This window comes from Meles meles, chromosome 15 (genome assembly GCF_922984935.1).
Source record: "Meles meles chromosome 15, mMelMel3.1 paternal haplotype, whole genome shotgun sequence".
NCBI classification, from domain to species: Eukaryota; Metazoa; Chordata; class Mammalia; order Carnivora; family Mustelidae; genus Meles; species Meles meles.
The window spans coordinates 58,060,574-58,083,621 of NC_060080.1; the positions used below are offsets into that span (position 1 = coordinate 58,060,574).

Sequence of the window (23,048 nt, forward strand, 5' to 3'; positions counted from 1 at the left end):
GAAGAAAGATTTTTGCATCCGAATAAGCCTTTCTTAATGATGTCCCTTAATGAAAATACCTTTTAATTCAAGGACAAACTACAGAAACTGCTCAACTGCTGACCTCCCCATCCCTCTGTCCTAACCTGGGCCAAGACTAGAGTTCTACCCACAACTGGTAAAAAAAAAAAAAAAAGAAAAAAAAAAGTAGTAAAACGGCAGGGCAGGAAGCCAAAAATATATGTAATTCCCGAACGCTGGCAGATACAGAAACTGCCTAGCTGTTCCACCCACCCTCCCGGCTTGAGCCCTGGCTGTGGCGCTGCTCTCAGCTGAGCTACACTAAAGGGAGGAGTCTCCTTGCGCCCTCTCTGGTCACAACCATGCTCATTCTCTGTAATCCAGGTGGGCTGGAACATCCTGTAGGACTTTTTCTGTCATCTACAGGGAGCACTGCTTGCCTGGCAGGGCTGACTACCACTCTGTAAATCTAGTGACCTAGAAATTTTATAAATGATCACAATGAGAATTACATAGGATTTAAATGTTATTACTCTGAAATAGATATTCATCAATTAAGCAACTAGATATTCTAACCAGATATTCTAATCTAGCCAGTACTCAATTAAGAAACTAGATATTCCAACCCATATTTTATTCCATATCCCCTCTCCACCCAGGAGAAAATGGAAGAGTTAAGCTGTATTTGTGTTTGTCATCTTCAAAGTCCATTAGAACTTGTTTTTATTTGTAAGATAATTAGAAAGTATTTGTAGTACTAAATGAACTTATTGGATAAGATTAAAGCAGGGCATTACCAGTCACAGCCAAATTTGCACCCACAAGTAAAAAGAATATTAAAAGAACATGAGACTTTATAGCACAGTGAGACCAATTCTTGTCAGTCTAGCAGATAAAAAAACAAACAAAACAAAAAACACAAACATGTCCTAGTCAAATAGCTAGCTAGTGGAAGACGCATCCAGGTATAATGTCATCTTTCTAACTTTTCATCCGAAAGGAAACTTGGTTTTCATTCTGATGTTGTGTTGCTTTCCTAAGGTGGTTAACATGTGTAGGAGGAACCTTTTGATTTAATGCAAAAGTACCTCTACCCTGATTTTACAATGCGCTACTAAAAATAAATACCGATTACAAATGACTACTTATCCGTCACAAAAAGTATTAGTAGTTATAAATCATTTAGAAATAATAAGTTGCAACTAAAATATGAACTAATATAATAACGGCCATCTTTCACAGTTCTAGGGGTAGTCAGGAGGGGAAAAAAAATAGTAAGATATAAGCCATAAGAAATGACATGGATTTTGTAACTAAAACCAGAATCTTAAATTTTTAAAACATTTAATATAAAACTTAAGCTTTAATCCAGAATTTAAAAATACTGTCTAGCAATAATCTCTTGTATAATCCTTCCAAAATTTCCACCAACAGCTAAATAGATGTACAGTAGTATCTGCAAAGCTACTAAGAAGCAATTATTATAAGCTTTTACCTCAAATATAACAAGACAAAGTCATACAGTTCCTACCTCATAAAGAACAAAATATAATGAAAGACAACCTTGAAAAGTTACTTAGCTAAACTCTGAAGAATGCAGACTTCTTGCTCTCCGTACCTGCTTCCCCCAGGGCCCTTCAATCTCCTCTTGCTAATTCCCACCTCCCTGGTCCTTAGCCTTCCCACCACTGTCTGTCCCCACTTCCCTGGTGAACTGATTATCCATATCCCGATGACTCCCAAGTTTCCTTCTCTAGCCTCAGACTTTTCTTCTGAACTTGATCTTTTACAGGTTTCCCCACTACCTGAAGACAGAATATTCCTATGAAACCTTAAGTAAAGCTGAAATGTAAATCAAAGAAGCAATTACCGTTAGTTTATACGGAAAATTGAGTGTTCCCAAACCCCAAAAATAACCTCTCTTGGGCTTTTCTGATAACCTAGGACACACCTTGCTAAGGGATGCACAAAATGAAACGAGATAAAGCACAGGTGCTCACAGACACAGTTCAAAGCCATGGCGCCTTGATGCCGCGATGCTGAGTGTCGTTCCAGGGTCAGAGTTTGGCGCGGCCACTCTCTCTGCTCTGGGTGTGTGCTGCCTCTAACAGCTCGCTGTAGAAAAACTGCTGAATGCAATTTTTGCTTTTCCCCTTTCTCATTAAGTGAAAATCCTCTTTGGAGTTCTTTCAGTTAGTGTAAACAGGTACTAATGTAGGTCTCTGGTCAAAGGGAAGTGGCATTAACATGAACTTTTGAAAAGTGGGGGGATACCTCTCTCTGACATTTTTGACTAGATGTCTAATGAGGGCCTACCATGTCCAAAACTTAACTCCTGATCCATTGCCCTCAAATCCCGTTCTACTTATCTGAGTCTTTTCCCATCTCAGTTGATGGTAATGTTATCCTCTGGGTGCCCGTGCCAAAACCTTTTGAGACATTCCTGACTCTCCCCTCCTCTATTACCCATATTTAATGCACCAGAAAATGCTTTGGCACTTTCAAAATAGATTCACAGTCTGGCCACTTCTCTTTACTTTTGCTGCTATTACCCCAAATCCAACCATCTTTGTCTTCTGCCTAGGTAACTGAAAGTCTTCAAACTTGTCTCTCTTCCACCTTGCCTCCTTATGGTCTACTCACAACACAGCAGCCGCAGACACCTAAACTGGAGCATGTCCCTTCTGTGTGAAAGCACCTCATTTCACTCAGAGTAAAAGAATAATTCTCTTTAAGGGCCTGTGAAGCTCTAGGTGATCTGGCCCTATTATTTCCCTAACCTCATCTCCTACTGCTCCCCCATACTAGCCTCTTTGTTGACTCTCTAATATACCAGGCTTATTCCCATTTTAAGACCTTCACACTGGCTAGCTATTTCCCTTGTCTGGAATGCTCTCCCCTAACATATCCTGGCTGATTCCCTTACTTTGTGTTTAAACATCACCTTCTCTCCATGCCTACTCTCACACCCTATGAGAAATGTCACCTCCTCCCCACTCCCCTTAACCTGCTCTTCCCCCTCTTTAGCATCTATTATCCTCTAACAAACCATTCAGTTAATTCACTTTGTGGGCAGTGGGGGTTGGGTGGGTGTCACCTGCCAGAACAAGTTCCATGGCAACAGGACTTGATTTTGTTTACTGATATATCCTACTTAGAAATAATGACTAGTTAGGTTCTCAATAAATAGGATCTGGTGGGGGGAAACAATTATTTTCATTCCCTTTATTCTTAATAACAATGGTAAAAGAATATCTGCTGTAACGCTACATCACAGAAACACATATATACACATCCCACTTAAAAACTTACCTCTACAATCTTCTCTCTGTTTTTGGTGGGGTTCATGGGAGGTTCTGTGAGTAAGATTTTACAATTTCTGGTATCTATGTTAAGTTTCTCTGGTCCAAATGTATAATCCCACAGGTGTTTCATATCATCCCAATTTCGTACTATGCCATTTTCCATAGGGTAGTTAACTTCTAACATTGAGCGTAATTCACTTGCCTCATCACCGACCATAAGATCCTAGAAAATTATAATATCAAGGCTTTAGGCCAAATTTTTGCATAAATTATCTTAAGAAAATTACATTCCCATGATATTTTGGAAAACTTGGGAATAATTCAATTTTAATTTTTCTGGCACTTTCAGATAAAGTTCTTCATTCCACAAGTTTAAAAAATCTTTTCTTTCAAGAACAATGCCTTGGAGAGTTTAATCATGAATAATAAATTTTTATGTACAATGTGGTTTAAATCAATAAATGGACCTTACCTTCAATACATATGTTTCCAAAAGAAGAGCATTAGCACAAATAAACCCCACATTTTCATATTTTGGAGGGTTTTGTATGAGGTTTCATCTGTTTCTTTTGCTCAAATGTTCAAAAAATAAGGCCTGTGATATGTGAAATAGCACATCAGGGAAAAAAAACTTGTAGAAAAATGCTCAATGCATGCAGCACAGTTCTTTGTACTAAATATTGAAATGATAAGTGTAAATGATACGTTTTAATGTACAACAAAGCATAATGAAAAATGTTAAAAATTAAATGACTCTTTATTATATTGTAATAATGCACATATGCACATTACTTGCAAATTTCACAAACTTGCACCTGCACATGCCTCAGTTAGAACTGAAATTAAGTTTCTATATATGTCTCACCAAGATCAATGGAAATTTGTAGACATACCAAAAATTAAGACATAGGGAAACAATGTTTAAAAATTAGCTCATGAGCAACATTTCCAACCTTAAAGTATAATACTGGAAAACTATGCTAGCACACAAGAAGCAGAGTACTCACAAGTCTTGTCTCCAAGGAGAGCATACTTAAGATGACCCACATTTGAAAAGTCAAAGTTTGTATGTATAATAAGGCTAATGATGTCATAGAATTTAAGCATATTTTAAAAATCAGCTATTCAAGCTATTAAATAATCCTGATTTCTACATACACTGATTAATTCAACTTAAAAAAGCTATCAGAAATAGCTACTGTTTGCTACAACACCGTTAAGTTTAAAACATGGGAAATGAAATGTTAAAATTAACATAAAATGTCTCAAAATAAGGTTTAAATACATGTGAGTTTAAAACTTTTAAAAATAACAATTTAAAAAAGATCAAAGGTAAACCAGGGCGAGGGCTCAAAAAAAGAATTCTGGAAAAATCCACTGAAAGCAACAACAAAAAGGAAGAACAAAGTTAAAGCAGATGCTAGAAACGTTACAAAAACTTCTCTGTTCCAACTAATTTCTTATAAAGTTAATTTGCCATAACATAAATACTCAAATTTCTTAAATATTAACTGTTGAAAATAATCTGATAGGAAAATGGAAAATTAAAAATCTGCATCTGGGAATTCTAATCAATAACATGCATATTTTGAATTACTTTAGGAGAAGTACATTGATACTCTGAAATACATAAAAAATGAGACAGACTAATGGAGGGATGAATAAATAAACATGTGGTATGTCAGGGGAGTAAATATTAGTGTTAGAATCTAGGTGATGGGTATATGGGTTTCACTGCAGAATTCATTCAACTTTGCTATATATTCTAAACATTTAATCAAATGTTGAGGGAATCTACACCTACAAACCATATATTACTTTTAACCATTAACAAATGGTTACATACATTACTTTTTAACTTTCTAACGATTAGCAAATATAATACACAATTTTGTTACTTACTTTCCTCTAGAATGTATCATTCTATGTGGTACAAAGTTAATAAATTAAAAATTAGATGGCTTATATAGGCAATATACATTCATAACTATAGTTCATCAAATTTAGAATAAGTCTAATCTGATTTCATCAGAATATTTACTTCTATTTCCATGCAAGAATGGGGTTTTACATATGTCTGACCCAGTACCAATTCAAAATAAAAATCTCATCTATCTACTTCTAGAGCATACATATATAAAGGATTAACTGAAAGAAACATCTAGCGTTGAATATTTTATAAACCCTCTGAACAAAGAGGAAGAACAGTTAAAATGGAAAACAGGTATTAACCTATGAAATTAGTACAAATATTCTCAAGTAGCTCAGCACCTAATCCAAAAATTTATCTGTATCTAAAATATTAATTAAAAGAATCACAGAATATATATTCTTCCCTAGAATGTTTCAACTTCCAAAAACTACAAATGCCAAGAGCTTTATGTGACTTGCCTTATATCTCAGAACCTTAGATTTTTACCACCCACCCCACCCCTGGATTTAAAGCCTCAACTACCACCTGTTAGTTGAAAGAATGAGAAATCACAGTAACTATATGAGACGCTCTTTCAAAGGCATTTATCTTTTATGAAAAGCAGGCAGTGTAGCTTTATTTGCCAAGAATTATTCTGAACAATGTCACCTCAAATTGGAAAACTGAGTGAACACATTTTAAAACCACAATTAAATCCCCAAGAAGGAAATTCCATAAAAAAGTTTGTTAATAAAGCCTACACTGTTCTCTACAAGTATACACTTAATTCCCTTGAGATTTTAAGACTAATACATGATTTTTATTTAGTATAAATATAGGAATTTCCACATTTAAATGTTCTCATTTATCCAAAAGAACACTCTGCAAAGATACTGTTACTAGTCAAAATACAAATCACTAAAAAATGCTTGAACTCTGTCAAAACTGCTTACAAATAATATCAAAAACACACAAACCTGAAAACACCTACTACTGAAGCACTTAAGGACTATCACAGAAAAATATAAAGAGAGTGAATTGTCTGGGATGTGCCCAGCTTCTAGTTCAAAAGAAAAAGGTTCACACAATGGTATTTATTTAGGGGGAAGGTGTGTTGTTTATGGAAAAGTCTTGTAAGACTTTCACATTTTTCTTATTTATCCTCAGATAATGTTGTTAAAATCTGCTCATCAATAAAAATGGTGTAAGAAACAAGTCAATCTCTTTTCCTCCCTTTTTACTATCTATAGTCATTGGCATATCAAAGTTTTACTCAGCTTATTACACATTTACTACCCAATTGGATGCAAATACATACAGACTATGATAGGCAATGTTTAACACTGATCAATAAAATAGATTTATCCAAATGTAACAACTTCACCACAATTCTCTGGATCACATGTATTCTAAATAAAGCTACTTGGTTTCTAATATTATGCACACCACATTCCATTTTAATTATAACATTCGTCTACAAGAAACGCAAGGAAAATAATTCAAAACTATGTTAGTAATTAGTTCTGGTTTGGTCCATTGTATGCAATCAGGAAAGTATAGGACTTAATTAGTTGCTACCAAATTGAAGCAATGAAAAAGGTTAAAAATCAAAGTACTTAAAATTAAAATATGGAATTACCCCCCTCCCCAATACTACAGGGACACAAAACAACAACTACTGTCCCATCAAGCAAAAGTGGAAAACAAACAGAGAGCATGTGTGTAACCTCACTTACCATCTTTTTGTTATTCTACTTCAACAGGTCAAGAAAGGTGAAGAGAGAGAAGGTAGAAGTAAGAGTCAGAAAAGGCCTAAATAAAATCCTCACTGAAATTTTTAAACATACAAGCAATAGAGACAAATTAAGTAGAGGTCAGATGCAGTACTATATTTTACGGAGTTAATAATTAGGGCCAAATTAACATGGACAGTTATTACTCCTGAAAGAAAATTAACTCATTAAACAATTTAAATTTCCAGTTTTTAGTCTATCACCACATTTCAGCTAACAAAACACAAAAGTATAAGTCAATCCACTAGGCACAAGAATTCCAAAAAGTCAAATTTCTTTACTTCATTACTGAATTTAAGAGCCTTAATTAAGGAAAATAAATAACAGAAAGGTCTAGTTGAGTAGGTAGAGGGTGAGTTTAGAGTGGTTTTTTTCTAAGCTCTAGTAGTCAAGTTAAATTTGACACAGATTTCTTTTACTATTTTCTACTGGAAGAACAAATTAACTTGAGAGACTTAAAAGACTGAGCAGATTGAACAGAACTGAGCCAACAGAACACAGAATGACAAACCATACAGCAAATGCTACTGGGGAATTCCTTAGCAAAAATGTCTTAGAATATAGGCTAGTTTCATTTCTATCACTTGGCCTTAAAAAGCAAGAAAATGGGAGTGAAAAGAAATGTAATCATTCGTGCCATGTTAGAGACTAAAATGGTTAATATGTGATGTATCTGTATACCTCAAAAATGTTATTCTCCATAAAGTATATAAAAAAGACATTCTCTAAAAGCCTAATACTGAATCAAAACTGTGATTTCCAACTTCATTTAAAAAGTCTGACCTTATCACTGGTATTGGCTAAATTTTAGGTCATTCATTTAAGATTAAATTCAATCAGAATGAAAGGCATTCACAAAAACAGAAGGTATCCCCCCCCAAAATTTCCCAAAAGAAAAGACCCTGAAAAAAAAATTCAAAATCATTTTGAATGTCCCATTTGATTGTAAACAGAGGCCAGAATCATTCACTACTTTAAATCTTTAAAAATTTAACCCGGAACCTCAGTTTTGGTTGGCATCTATACTCATTATGTAACTCAATTCTCTAGTACCAAGAGCAGAGAGCTACCGAGTAGCAAGTCTCTCTCTAGCTATTACTACCTTCCTAGATATCTCAAACAAATGTCTAGATGCTAGAAACGTTACAAAAACTTCTCTGTCCCAACTAATTTCTTATAAAGTTAATTTGCCATAACATAAATACTCAAATTTCTTAACTCGTATTTCAAATGACTCATAATCTAACTGAAGTTCTATGAAAGACTGTCCAGATAGGATCAACAATGCTAGCTTGTTCACAAATAATTCAGTAAAACGACCCTTAAATGTGACTGCATTTTTTATATCTCATCCCTAGGCCACCTAAAGAATTTAAGTCAATTGGTGACCACTGTCCTTTTGATTGTTGGTGTTTTTTTTTCCTTTTAAAATATTGTAATTCCCACTTCATTTCCAGTCCCTTTAATACGGAGAAAAATCTCTCATCCTTAATGTCCAATCTCTCACTTAAATACATGACAACCTTCCTCCGCTCTCCTTGCGGTAAGAGAAATAATGCAACAATGCAAGGCCACCTCAAGATGTGCACACCTTCTTCCTGTACCTTATGGAAATCAGTTACTCTATTAGTGAAAAAAAGAACCAATAAAATGTATACCCTGTGTTTTCCTGACTGGCTATATTAAAAAGTAGGAGAATCAGACCATGAGAAGGAAGGAAAAGCCTTAGGTCCCAACGAGACACTAACATATAATGAAAAATATATGGAACTGAGACATAAAAATATCAGGCTGATTTCTTTTAAACATTATATGTAATAAGGGCTTTAAGTCCCTAATACAATGTTCACATCAACATTAAAATCTTATTAAGTTTTACTCCATTCAGAGAGTAATGCCTTATCAGTTTTTGTGTCTTTCTTCAAGTGTTGATATAAATTAAAAATACAAGAAATTCTGCCTCTTTGCTTATCATGGTATCGTATCTTAAAATTACTTAATTCAAAGAACACCCCACAAGTTTTAATCCTCATTTATCAATAAATAAAATATTACCTTGATTTCAATGTTTCCCACTTTGGTGGTTGATCTGATAATAGGTCTTCCAACCAAAGCTGGGAAGATGTGTTCTGGAAAGTTAGAGCCTGCATATCCGCACTTCACAAACTGAAAGAGAACAGTAAAAATGGGTTAGTGTCAAGGTATTCACCATGTCCATTTAAAGAGAACATCTGGAAAATAACCCTTCACATTTATACAATATTTTAAACTTCTGGTGCTTTCAAATTATCCAAAGTAGTCACCCAATCTATTCTATCTTCCTTTTATTTCCTTTATGGCATTGACTACTTCAGAGTTCATGTTTATTTACCGGTTAACTGCTTATTTAGTGTGCAAGTCTCCCTACCACAGGGAAAGTCTCAGAAAATCAGGGAGCTTAAGCTGGACAGTTCATGGTGGAGCCCAACGCCTCAAAGAGATCTCAGCACACAGTGGTCACACAAGTGAGAGACAGATTCACTCAACAAATGCTAAGAATTTTTAAAAAGAGAAATGTTAGAAACTGAACAGAACTAATGCTTCAATTATCTTTGGCAATTCACTTAAGCAACATTTACCAAAATGGGGGAGAAAACGGCATCTGGACTAGCATCATATTAAAAAAAATATTTTGGGCATTTTGGACTGTTTACACTTTTATATTTAGATATATGTATTTAGTGATGCCAGGTAACCAGAATTTTATATCCAGATAGTGTAGTTCTCCAGTGAGGGCACAACACTGACCCTGATAATACTTAAAAGAAACTGATACACTTCAGGGAAATACAAATCAAAACCACAATAAGATACCACCTCACACCAGTCAGAATGGCTAAAATTAACAAGTCAGGAAACAACAGATGCTGGTGAGGATGTGGAGAAAGGGGAACCCTCTTACACTGTTGGTTGGAATGCAAGCTGGTGCAACCACTCTAGAAAACAGCTTGGAGGTTCCTCAAAAAGTTGAAAATAGAGCTACCCTATGACCCAGCAATTGCATTTACTAGGGTAAATACCCTAAAGATACAAATGTAGTGATGGAAAGGGGCATGTGCACCCAAATGTTTATAGCAGCAATGTCCACAATAGCCAAACTATGGAAAGAACCTAGATGTCCATCAACAGATGAATAGATAAAGAAGATGTGGTATATATATACAATGGAATACTATGCAGTCTTCAAAAGAAATGAAATCTTGCCATTTGTGATGACATGGATGGAACTAGAGAGTATTATGCTTAGCGAAATAAGTCAATCGGAGAAAGACAACTATCATATGATCTCCCTGATATGAGGAAGTGGAGATGCAATGAGGGGGGTTTGGGGGGTAGGAAAAGAATAAATGAAACAAGATGGGATTGGGAGGGAGACAAACCATAAGAGACTCTTAATCTCACAAAACAAACTGAGGGTTGCCGGGGGGAGGTGGGTAGGGAGAGGGTGGTGGGGTTATGGACATTGGGGAGGGTATGTGCTATGGTGAGTGCTGTGAAGTGTGTAAACCTGGCAATTCACAGACCTGTACCCCTGGGGCTAATAATACATTATATGTTTATAAAAAAATTTAAAAATTATAAAAATAAAAGAAACTGATACACTAAGAGACTTAACAACTACAGTAAAACTGAAAATAGAACCAACGGTTTTTAATTCTTGTACCAATAATACAGCCTGTTCAGTCTTATTTTTAAGAGCAGACATTGCAAGGAAAATGCAATTAAAAACTTAAGGGCAGGAGGAGGAAGCTACAGACCAGGAAATGTAATCATAGTCTCTACCTTCTTCCTTAACAAGTCTTTATTCATGTAAGTTATATTGTACAAGGATTTTTGTGTCTACTGATAAATCCCAAGTGCCTAGAACAGTGTCTGGCACATAGGAAGTGCATACTATATAACTGACCAAAAAATTTAAAAATTTTGCTGTTGATTTGGAAGTATGATACCATGATTATTTTATTTTTTAAAAATTTTTTATTCTTTTAAGATTTTATTTATTTGACAGAAAGAGATCACCAGTAGGCAGAGAGGCAGGCAGAGAGAGAGAGAGGAGGAAGCAGGCTCCCTGCCAAGCAGAGAGCCCGATGCGGGACTCGATCCCAGGACCCCGAGATCATGACCTGAGCTGAAGGCAGAGGCTTAACCCACTGAGCTACCCAGGCGCCCACCATGATTATTTTAATACAGAGAATTTGTTTCATCTTAAGAAAAAGTACGTTGTTTCATGGCTCCAGGCCCCATACATTCTCTGAAAAGAATTAAGAAGGAGAAAAACAGTATCTGAGTGTGACACATGACAATAATAAGAATGTTGACAAAAACTATTAACCTACCCCTTGACAGAAAGCTACTGTGTACAAAGAACTGTTTTATTTGATGGTGGTAAAACTTAGGAATGATCTTAAACTTACTGACTTCTGACTAACCCCACCAAAATATCGAATTTTCATATTTCGAAGATCTCTATACCAACCTTGTTGGAAATGCTGATGAACCACATTTAACTATAAATAGCCTAGAACATTCTGCCACCCAGAATCTGAAGTGAATTTCAAGTCTTTTATAAATAGAATTTTAAAAAATATATTAAAGTCATGACTTATGCTGATTAAAGCTATGAAAAATCTGTCTGAAATACCACCTGACTTCCTGTCCTCCCAGTTCACATTTACATTCTAGAATCTCCATAAAACATACTGTCCATATACATGTTCTTCCAAACCCACAAAACCTCGTCCTGGTCAGTTAACCTCTAAGTCATCAAGGCTAGGGTATTTTTCAGTTACAGCTACCTGTTTCTAAAACTATGATACAATTCTTATTGGATTATCTTCCAAGGCAATAGTAGGATATGGAATAATCTTTTTTTTTTTTTTTTAAGGTTTTATTTATTTATTTGGCAGAGAGAGAGAATACAAGCGGGGGAGCTGCAGGTAGAGGGAGAGGGAGAAGCAGGGAGCCGGATGTGGGGATGGATACCAGGATCCCTGGGATAATGACCTGAGCCACCCACGCGTCCCCAACCGTACCCAAATTTCTATATGAATACATTTGTCATGATCATCAGCCTAGTATCAGCATTAGTCATGATTTACCTTATATTCCAAATATAGAAAGCAAATACTATGCAGATATTAAATTCTTACGTTTACCTCGAAGTAATGAACAGCTAGGACACTGGGTGGTCAAAAGTGTCCATTCCAAGCTGAAAATGCTCCCTTATATAGTTATAAATGTTTTTAAAGAAAATTATAGAATGACTGAAAAAAGAATCGACAAGTTTCCAAGGGCCATATTAAAAATATGGCCCTTCAGCATATTAAATATAAACAAATCATTTAAGAGAGAAATACTATCTAAAATTGAAGGTGGGAGGACGAGCCTGGCATGGGAACTAAATCAAATCCTGGTGCATGGAGGAGGCTGTGAAGGTTGACATGCTTCCCCTCTTATTCTGAGCTACACAGACTCAAAAACACACAACATGGCAAATACATAAATAATCACATTTGTCGATGTTTACTGATTATAAATGCTCAGATGGGTGGTTTAATAGCTTAAAATTCTCATTTGAGCATATTTTTGTTTGTTTGAGCATATTTTAAGGGATGAAATATTTGCCATGTGACTAAGGTAAAAAGACATCCCTGAAATAGGAGACTCCCTGAAACTATAAAAACAATTGTAAACCCATTTATTCCTGTGCTTTACAAAATAAGGAAAGTTGGCATTTAATTCAAATTAAACATACCAATCACTTATTAATGAAATTACTTATTCAGTTTAAGCAGTAGCTTACTGGAAGAAGATGCTGCTTTAATAATCCAGTGCCAGGGGCACCTGGGTGGCTCAGTGGGTTAAGTCTCTGTCTTCAGCTCAGGTCATGATCTCAGGGTCCTGGGATCGAGCTCCGGGCTCCACATTGGGCTCTCTGCTCAGCAGGTAGCCTGCTTCCCACCCCTGTCCCCCACCCCCCCAGCCCCACCGCCCGTCTCTGCCTGCTGCTCTTCCTCCTTGTGCTCTCTCTGTCAAATACATAAATAAAACCTTTAAAAAAAAAAAAAATACTCCAGTGCCAGCACTCCTACATGGTATTAGATACTCGGTCAAAATGACAATAGCTGCACTATTTCCTATTATTTCCAATGTGAGAGCATTAATAGCTATAATAATGAGTTTAATTACAATAATCTATTTTTAATAACATAAAATGAAGACAATTTGACATTTCCTTTCTTGCAAAAAGTCAGTACCTTAAAAAAAAAATTTAATTCATGTGATAAAATGCAAACAAAACAGTCTTTTCCAAGCTACTCATTTGGTATAATTTTAATCCTTGCAATACCTCCCCCAATCTAATCATTTTAAGACTTGGACTTAGTTCTCTCATTGTGAGCAAGAAGGTTGTGTTTAAGAAATAGATTTTACCATATATAGTTTCCTCTTCATAGCACTGTGGTTTGAACTGACTCCCTTACTTGCCACTGAGTCATCAAATGGTAAGAACATGAACAGTATAATGTTCTTTCAAGCAAAAATGAAAAAAAAAAATAAATCCAAAAACATTTGCTCTAAAAGTATCTTTCTCCCCTCAAAAAATAAACTGGGGGGTGCCTGGGTGGCTCAGTGGGTTAAAGCCTCTGCTTTCGGCTCAGGTCATGATCCCAGGCGTCCTGGGATCGAGCCCCGCATCGGGCTCTCTGCTTGGCAGGGAGCCTGCTTCCCTTCCTCTCTCTCTGTCTGCCTCTCTGCCTGCTTGTGATCTCTCTCTGTCAAATAAATAAAAAAAAAAAAAAACCAAAAAAAAACCAACTGGGATTTATACAGCCCCATTTGAGCTTATTTAATTTGTATTTTTCCTTTATTAATTTAATCTGATGGTATGGATATATTCATTAATTTAATTGCCTAGTGATTATTCTCATCTTAAGCCACAAAAATATTTTTTCTATTTCAAAGTATTTTGCAGAGTGAAGCCAAATTTGTTTTTGGTTTGTTCCTACTTCAAGCCCTCCTAAATTCAAAATATAAACTAGCATAAATCTGATAAAGCACACCATAAGCAACAACAAATGTGAAAATTATAAATGAAAGCATAATTATCCTAGCACAAGAAGCTACTTTGTATCATTAGACCCTAAAAATTGTACAGTCATACAGTAAGCACAGGAGTCTGTCCTGTCGGTGAACTAGCTTAATGCTGATGAAATCACCCAAGTTTGGTAACAATACACTCCAGGGACCTGGGCCCAACTCTTGAAAGACACCTAAACCTAAGCAGATCTCCAGATTTTCATCTGTGTGACCATTTTCAGTGGTTCTATTTCGATGGGAGCTCTCTTTTAGGTTTGAATGGTTATGAAGATGAAATGCATAAATTATTGGAATCAGATAAGTTTTCCTCCTTTAGACCACCCTAATGAGAGAGACCCCGTCTGGTTGGGAGCTAGTGAGGAAGAGAAGCAGGACCAACATTTAACATGTGATCGTAAGACTCACCCACTCTTAAAGCATTCCAATTAGGGCCTGCCAGCGGGGATAAAAAAAATCATCAATTTCTCAAATAGCCTATAAGCCTAAAACCTAAAATGTGTTAAGAGATCAGCTGCTTTAGGGTAACAACTATTTATGCAAGTTTTTAGAAATTAAAATTGAACATCTTCCGTAATATTTAGTTGTAGATAACTCAGTATAGGTTCAGGTACCGAAACAAAATCAAGAGGACTATGAAATATAAGCAGTAAGAAATAGAGAATTTCTGTGTTTAGAATCCTCTAAATTTTCAGATATTACAGCTTTCCTAGCTACATATTACATCAGAATTGTCTCTCCATTTGAAGCCAATCATGTCTATAGAAAATCCGGATAAAATTTTAAAGTAACTAGAAATCTAACACCAAATACATAAATTTTGTTCAAATTAACTACATTTTTCCTTTACTGATCTCTCTTTTTTTTAAATATTTTATTTATTTTATAAGTAGGCAGAGAGGCAGGCAGAGAGAGAGAGAGAAGAAGAAGCAGGCTCCCGGCTGAGCAGAGAGCCCGACGCAGGACTTGATCCCAGAACCCTGAGATCATGACCTGAGCTGAAGGCAGAGGCTTTAACCCACTGAGCCACCCTTTTAAGGTACAAGATTCTTAAACTAAGGTTTAGCCATAAGCCTAATCAATAACATACAATCAGCTTTCTAACTCAGGTAAACTAATTAAATAGTAACAAAAATGAACTCATGGCTAACATTCCTATTCTAACTGAATATCAACAAACTCATACACTATAAATACAGAGCTCATTACCCTTCAAAGAGGAGGAATCACTGAAATATAACTGCCATGATTTCTAAAGATTATCAGACATTTAAAAAAATTTTTTTAATTCAATTTTTAAAGCTTTAAATTTTTTAGAGGTCAATTTCAGACTACAGGGGTAATCAGGCTAGTTTTTTTTTTTAAAGCATCTTTAACTGGGTTTTAGCTGTAAAAGCATAAATGTTTATAGTTAATTTGGTTTAAAGATAGTCTCACATGTTTTGTTAAAAAAACAAAACAGAGCACTTCCCAGTAATTCAGAAGAGTCATGAAGTCTGTCCTATCTTCCCTCATTCTTATCCCCCGGGCTCACAGGTAACCACTACAAACATATCTCTCCCTCTAAAACTTCACGTACAAGTTCGTGGACACATATTTATTTAATAAAATAAAGAACATTCACATAAATGGATCATTCTAAAACTTCTTTTTTAACTTAATAATAAACCTTCGACATTTCCACAGTGGTGAATCTGCCTTTTTTTAAAGTATACCATTCTGTATGAATCTTTCCACAGTGGTGAATCTGCCTTTTTTTTTTTAAGTGTACCATTCTGTACACTTAAAGGTGTAACTTAAGGGTTATCTATATGATAACCCTTATTACTCTCATGTTTTTAACTTAGTTCATATAAAACTAGTGTGATCATTGCTTGTAAAAGTCTGTAGCACAATAAGGGCAGTATTATGCCAGTAAATATCAGCTCCGTTTTTCCCCTCAACAATCCACTTTCCAAAATGTTTTAATGTTCAAGTAAAATCTGGACGCCTGGGTGGCTCAGCGGGTTAAGCCTCTGCCTTGGCTCACTCGGGTCATGATCCCAGGGTCTTGGGATCCACCCCATATCAGGCGTGGGGAGCCTGCTTCCCCCACCCCCCATCTCTGCCAGGCACTCTGCCTACTTGTGATCTCTGTCAAATGAATAAATAAAATCTTTAAAGAAAAAAAAGTTCAAGTAAAATCTTTTTTGTTTTTTTTTTTCAGATGTACAACATAGTGACATATAGGACATATAGGACAACTATATGTTATGTTTTGCTCTCCGTGGGTGTAGCTACCATATAATGCTATTCAGTGCCTCTGACTACATTCCCTAAGGTGTACCTGTCATCCCCGTGATTTACTCACTCCATAACTGGAAGCCTATTTTAATTCTTATGTCACATTTATGGAAAAAAGAGGAGAAAAGTCACAAAATATTGCAACTCCAAAATGGTTAGAAATCATTGTAATGCAGGGGGGAAATGATCACTATAGAACTCATTCCAATTAAGTAACATTTCTGTCTTCCAATGTTCTACTCTTAAGTTTTTTTTAAATGGGGGCGGGGAGTTGAAAGCAACAACTTTCCATTGATTCCTAAATCACTGTTTTAGCCAGATTTTTACAATCATTTGCCTTTTTGAATCTTAAAGACTAACATGATCTGTTTTCTCCATCTAAGGAAAAAAATGGGGGGAGGGGGGGTAACAAAATTGGTTAACTTCCCCCAAGGTCCACAATTTAACACCTGGGCCTTAAAGTGGTCTTCGATCTCCCAAGATCAATAGAACATACTGTCTCCGCGGGGCTGCACCGAGGCCAAATTCCCAGCATGCAGAACAAAAGTAAATGATGCTTTGCTCAACTGCACCCCCGCCCCCCAAAACTGCGAAAGGGCTGCGGCTCGTTGCATGACAGCACTTCCCTTTTTCTTTAAACCCATTTCCTGCCTCCCGTTCGGTATCGTCAATTATACAGGAAGAGGAAGGCCTCTGGGTCTTTCTCCTTTCTACAGAATCGGTGACCCTAGGGAATGGATCCCTTATCGAACAAACCTACCCAGTCTTTTACCCCCCCAGCCCTTTGGCCAAAGTGTCCCCATTCGGGCGCGGCGCCGGCGGGCAGCAAACTGGATCCCCCCTCCAGTGTCGGCCTTTCCCACCGCCTCACCCCGAGTCGCGGAGGTGGCAGGCTCGGGGAGACCAGAATGAGATCGGTCGGCTCACTCCCCACTCCCGCGAAGGCCGGAAGCGCTGCTCCGCGCCCCTTGATCCCGGCGGCCCGAGGGCCCAGGGGTGCAACCCCAACCACCGAGGGCCCACGCGCCACTAGCACATCCCCGCCCCAGCTTGTGGTCACGACTTCCCCGCCGGCGCTTACCCCGGTGCCGTTGTCGCACACCACCACCTTCCTGCCCTGGCTGTCCATCGTCCGTCCGGAAGAGAGCCGCCGCCGCCGAACGACCTGAGCCCCTACTGCCCGGCCCTTTCCTCTTCCTCCTCCTTCTTCGCGGCCCCTCCTTCGGCCCAACTTTCTTCCCCCAACCGGAAGTCAACGCCCGGCCCCACCCGCCATTTAAGATACAGCCTGCACGGAAGGGGTGGGGATGGGAGGCAGGAGGCCGAGACTGGCAGTAGTCAGACCCAATAAGGGACGTTTAAGTTCTAAGCCCCGCCCACAACTCCCGTTTCAGCTTCGGCTCCCTCTCAGCCGTCGCGGTCACCGCCCACCCGGCTTCTTCCTTATGGCTTCTAGTTCCTGGAGCTTCGCGGGGCTTTAATGGCGGCTGATCTAGGGGACGTTGAGGCCCAAGGCGCTGCAGGAGGTGAGGGCCTCCCTTATCCGTCTGCCAAAAAGAGGCAGGCAGGTGAAGGACACCGGATCTGTGCGAGATGGCAGTGGAATGTAGAGAGGAGACCGCCTGGAGGGTGGAAGGCAGGGGAAACAAACCAGGACATCTCTGTTGAACCCACCGTTGAGCATGGTTTGGTGTGTCATGGCTTCTAGGGCTCTTCAGGGAACAGAGCTGGGATAGATACATGCATATGAAGTCATGCGTTTATACTGATACCTCCAATTCCAGCCCAACCCTTTTTTGCCCAATTTGCCCTTAGTCAAGCGAGCAGGAGTGGACACCTATCTTTTCAGGCCCCTCCCTCACCATTTCTCTTCCAGCAGCACCATGTTCCTTCACACCTCTTCACTGTATGTACCTGTTTGAACCCAGAGTCTCGACTTTGAAATCAGACAGCCTCAGTTTCAAATATGGCTCTGCCACTCAAGGATTCTGTGATTTGGATTTATCTTTGCCTATGCATATGAATACTAACCTCTACTTCCACGGGTGGTTGTAAGGGTAAAATTCTATGCATGGAGTATCTATTCAATGGTAGTTATTGGTTATTATTTACATACTTCTAAATGTATAGTTCTTTCTACCTATAATGCCTCTCCTTTTTTTTTTTTAATCAATCAGGAGACTTCTCATGCTCTAAGATCCAGTTGTCACATCTATGAAGACTGCTGATAACCCTCAAGAGGCTCCTTACTCTTTCTTCACTAATTAGTTTACCATGGACATATGAATAATATTTTTGTGCTTTTGACATTCAACAAATATTGAATGAGTGATATTAAAATTTATCTTGAAAAAATGCCAGCGTTTTTGAGAGGTGAGAACTAGAATTGTGCCTTTCACATGGCTGTACATGTGCACTGACTAGATTAAAGCTTGGATCATAAATCCCTCAATCCAGTATTCTAATACTAGGCTTCCTCTCAGTTTTCACTTTGTTCTTTTATTAGGCCAGTCATTTTCAAACCTTTATAAGGGCTTAGGCAGCTTTATTCGAATTTAATCTTTCTAAAAATATTTATTTATTTATTTATTTATTTATTTATTTATTTATTTATTTATTTTAGAGAGAGCGTGCAGGATCATGGGGGGTGCAGAGGAAGAGAGAGAATCCTCAAGCAGACTCCCTGCTGATTGTGGAGCCTGATGCAGGCAGGGCTCAATCCTGGGACCCTAAGAGCATGATCTCAGTCGAAATCAAGAGTCCACCATTTAACTGACTGAGCTGCCCAGGTGTGCCCCCTCAAATTTAATCTTACATGGAACCTCAACATATAAAATAAATTAAAGCTGCCACAGTAGTGGAAAGTTTGAGAAATTAGAATGGATAGAAGGCTTCAGGGAAATATGTCTTCTCTGAACCTGTTTGGGTAGTTGTTGAGGTACCTTAGCTTGCTGAACAGTGCATTAGTTCACAAATTACACATCTTCCTTTTGTGGCCCCAGTGCCTGGCGCTGTAAAATTTTCCTGGAAGTATATTTATTTGTCTCAAATAAATATAGCAAATTGAGCTCAAGCATTGCTGTGTCCTTTTTATTTTTCCTCTCTGTGTTTTTTTTTTTAACTGTTTAAGAGTATAGTTTTTTTCTGATTATAAAAATAGTACATGCAGATGACAGAAAATATCAACAAATATCCATTTGCTATACTAATGGAAATGCACCAAACCCTTGATCATGCAAATTCAGATGCAGCACTATTGGTGACTGGTTCCTACCTTCTATACCAGGCGAAACCTGGTCATTTCACTTGCCTCAAAATAATGTGATTACATATTTTAGGTGATTATTTTGGGGGAGGAGGAGAGGGAGTCTTCATATCTATCCTCTGTCATGGTTTTATGTATATTATTCCACACAAAAATCTTGCTAGACAGATATCCCCATTTTACACATGAGAAATGAGGGCTTGGGGTGCCTAGGTAGCTCAGTGGGTTAAGCCTCTGCCTTCAGCTCAGGTCATGATCTCAGGGTCCTGGGATCAAGCCCCACATCAGGCTCTCTGCTCAGCAGGAAGCCGGCTTCCCCCTCTCTCTCTGCCTGCCTCTCTGCCTACTTGTGATCTCTGTCAAATAAATAAATAAAATCTTAAAAAAAAAAAAAAAGAAATGAGGGCTTTAAAAAATTAAGTCCCATAAGGTCATAGGATATGAAGTATACATAACAGATACCAGTATGTTATTATTTGTCATCAGTGAATATTCTGAAGTTGAAAGAATATTAGAAAAATCTAAATAAATTTCATACAAGACCAATACACTGAAAACTACAAAACATTGTTTAGAAAAATTAAAGAAGATCTAGATAAGTAAACATACCATGTTCGTGGATTGAACACTCATTGGTTTGGTTTGGTTTTTAAAGATTTTATTTATTTGACAGAGAGATAGAGAGCACAAGTAGGCAGAGCAGCAGGCAGAGGGAGAGGAAGAAGCAGGCTCTCCACTGAGCAGGGAGCCCAATGCAGGGCTTGATCCCAGGACCCCAGGATCATGACCTGAGCCGAAGGCAGCTGCTTAACTGACTGAGGCCTGCAGGTGCCCTGAACACTCATTATTAAGATGACAGTGCTCTTCAAATTGATCTGTTAAATTCAAATATAATCTCTGTCAAAACCCCAGCAGCCTTTTTTCTTTTTAGAAACCAACAAGTTTGATCCTGAAAGTTACATGGAAATGGAGAGGTGCCAGAACAGCCAAAACAATTTTGAAAAAGAAAAGCAAAAGTGGCAGACTTCCACTGATTTCAAAACTTGTTATAAGGTACAGTAATGAAGAAGGTATGATATTGTCACAAGGATGGGCATATAAATCAATGGTACAGAATAGACAGCCCAGAAATAAACTTGTATTTATGGCCAATTGATTTTCAAAAATCTGCTAAAACAATTCAGTGGGGAAAGGGTAATTTTTTTTTAAACAAATAGTACTTGGGCAACTAGATATTCTTATATGTGGAGAAAAAAAAGAACTTTGATCCTTACTTCACACTATACACAAAATTAATTCAAATGGATCATAGATTTAAATTTAGAAGAGCAGGTGAGCCTGGCTGGCTCAATTGGAGGAGCATACAACTCTTGGTCTTGAGGTTGTGAGTTTGAGCCCCACATGGAGTGTAGAGATTATTTTAAGAAATCTTTTAAAAATTAAAGATAAAAATAAATAAATTTAGGAGAGCTCAAACTGTAAGTTCTGGGAAAAAAAAAGACGAGAAAATCTTTTGTTGTTAAGTAAAGATTGCTTAGACATAACACCAAAATCATGATTCATAAAAGAAAAAAATGATAAATTGGACTTAACAGAAATTTAAAAGTTTAACTCATGTATTAAGAAAACCAAAAGACAAGCCACAGACTAAAAAATTTTTGCAAATTATATAGTCAACAAAGAACTTGTATCCAGAATAAATTAAGAACACATAACAATAATAAGATAAATGATCTAATATTAAAAGTGGGTGAAAGATTTCAGTAGACATTTCACCCAAGAAGTTTTATGAATGACTAATAAGCACACGGAAAGATACTCAACATCATTAATCATTAGGGAAATATAAATTAAAACCATAATGAAAGTGGTGGCCTGCAGGCAGTAAGGCCACATGTGGACTGGGTCTGTGCTACTCCAACAGGCTGGTAATGCAGGGCCCCACCAGGCACTCCAGCTGGAACCACTGGGCAGGCTGCCCTCAAGGCCAGTGAGAGCTGCCAGGCAAGAGCCTTGCGCTCCTGCACAGTTTTGGCATTTTCTTGCAGGGACTGCTCTGTGCAGTGGCCTTCAGCATGTTGATGCTCAAACCTAAGAACCAAAGCATGAAAGAAGTCCCTAGAGGATATGGTTTTTAGACACTTCCAAACAAGTCATAGGAATGTTATTCATCCACTTTGCAAATGTGTACCTAGCAGATCTCATCGAATAGGACCTTGTTCACTTCAGCTTTCTCTTGAGACACAACTGTTAGCAAGTTGCTCATCTCTGTGGACATGCAAGCCATGAGCTTCTTAGTTGAGTAGCAGCAGGGGGAGCCCCTGCATTTGGACAAATGTTGAGACCCGCTGCAGTGTGGAGCCCAGGTCCAGCAGTGTGCTTTTACATCTTGATCTTGATTTTTGAAAAGTCTGTCACCTTCATCATCCTCATACTTCAGTGGAAAAAGATGGTCCATTGAGTCCCACTGAAAACCCGGATCTGAAATTGGCCATCATCATGCTGATTGCCCTTTTCTTTGTTAATGCTTTAATGTTTTGGGTAGTGGACTACACTCTTAAATTCTTCAGCATGTCCTCTTGAAGAAAGAATACAATATTTTACAAAACCATAGTATCATTATATCTAGGAAAAATTAGCAATAACTCTATATCATCTAACATTCAGTCCATATTTGTATTTCCCCAGTTGTCCCTACCATGTTTATAGCTGTTTTTCTTCCTAAACCAAGATCTAATCAGGGTTCAGATATTACGTTTGTTGTTATGTCTCTCTCTTTAAAAAAAAAAAAAAAGACTTATTGGGCGCCTGGGTGGCTCAGTGGGTTGAGCCTCTGCCTTCGGCTCAGGTCATGATCTCAGGGTCTTGGGATTGAGTCCCACATTGGGCTCTCTGCTCAGCAGGGAGCCTGCTTCCCCCCCGCCCCCCACCTGCCTCTCTGCCTACTTGTGATCTCTCTCTGTCAAAATATAAATAAAGTCTTAAAAAAAAAGATTTATTTATTTAGTTGAGAGAGAAAGAGAGCACAAGTGGGAGGGGCAAAGGGAAAGAGAGAAAGGATCTCAAGCACACTCTACCCTGAGCATGGATGGAGCCCTAGGCAGGCTCCCATGAGATCATGGCCTAAGCAGAAACTAAGAGTTGATGCTCAACTGACTGAACCACACTGGAACCCTTTGTTAATCTCTTAATCTAGAATAGTCATCCTACTTTTTTTTTTCATGGCATTAACTTTTTGAAGAGTTCAGATCATTTGGCTATAGAAATGTTCCATGATCTGGATTTGTATGAATGCTTTCTCGTGGTTGGTTAAATTTTTAAGTGATGTTTATGCATAATGTTGTTATGGCATTTGA

General features: G+C 37.7%; 1 protein-coding gene, 1 long non-coding RNA gene and 1 pseudogene across 2 annotated transcripts in view; 2 read left to right on the top strand and 1 right to left on the bottom strand.

Moving 5' to 3' along the window:
- Positions 1-17,665, bottom strand: part of ACTR2 (actin related protein 2) — a 39,080-nt gene extending 21,415 nt beyond the window's left edge. Inside the window, exons 1-3 of the mRNA XM_045979400.1 lie at positions 17,509-17,665; positions 9,066-9,176; positions 3,313-3,528 (exon numbers count right to left, since the gene is read on the bottom strand). Of these exons, the coding sequence (XP_045835356.1) occupies positions 3,313-3,528; positions 9,066-9,176; positions 17,509-17,556 (375 nt within the window). The 5' untranslated portion in view covers positions 17,557-17,665. The remainder of the gene's footprint in view (positions 1-3,312; positions 3,529-9,065; positions 9,177-17,508) is intronic.
- Positions 17,666-17,858: 193 nt separating this feature from the next.
- LOC123925966 lies at positions 17,859-20,745 on the top strand. The gene is made up of 3 exons (XR_006815119.1): positions 17,859-17,953; positions 18,605-18,800; positions 20,624-20,745. It is a non-coding gene; the product is annotated as an uncharacterized LOC123925966 (long non-coding RNA).
- An 841-nt stretch (positions 20,746-21,586) lies between these two features.
- Positions 21,587-22,309, top strand: LOC123925678 (annotated as a pseudogene).
- The last annotated feature ends 739 nt before the right edge of the window (positions 22,310-23,048 follow it).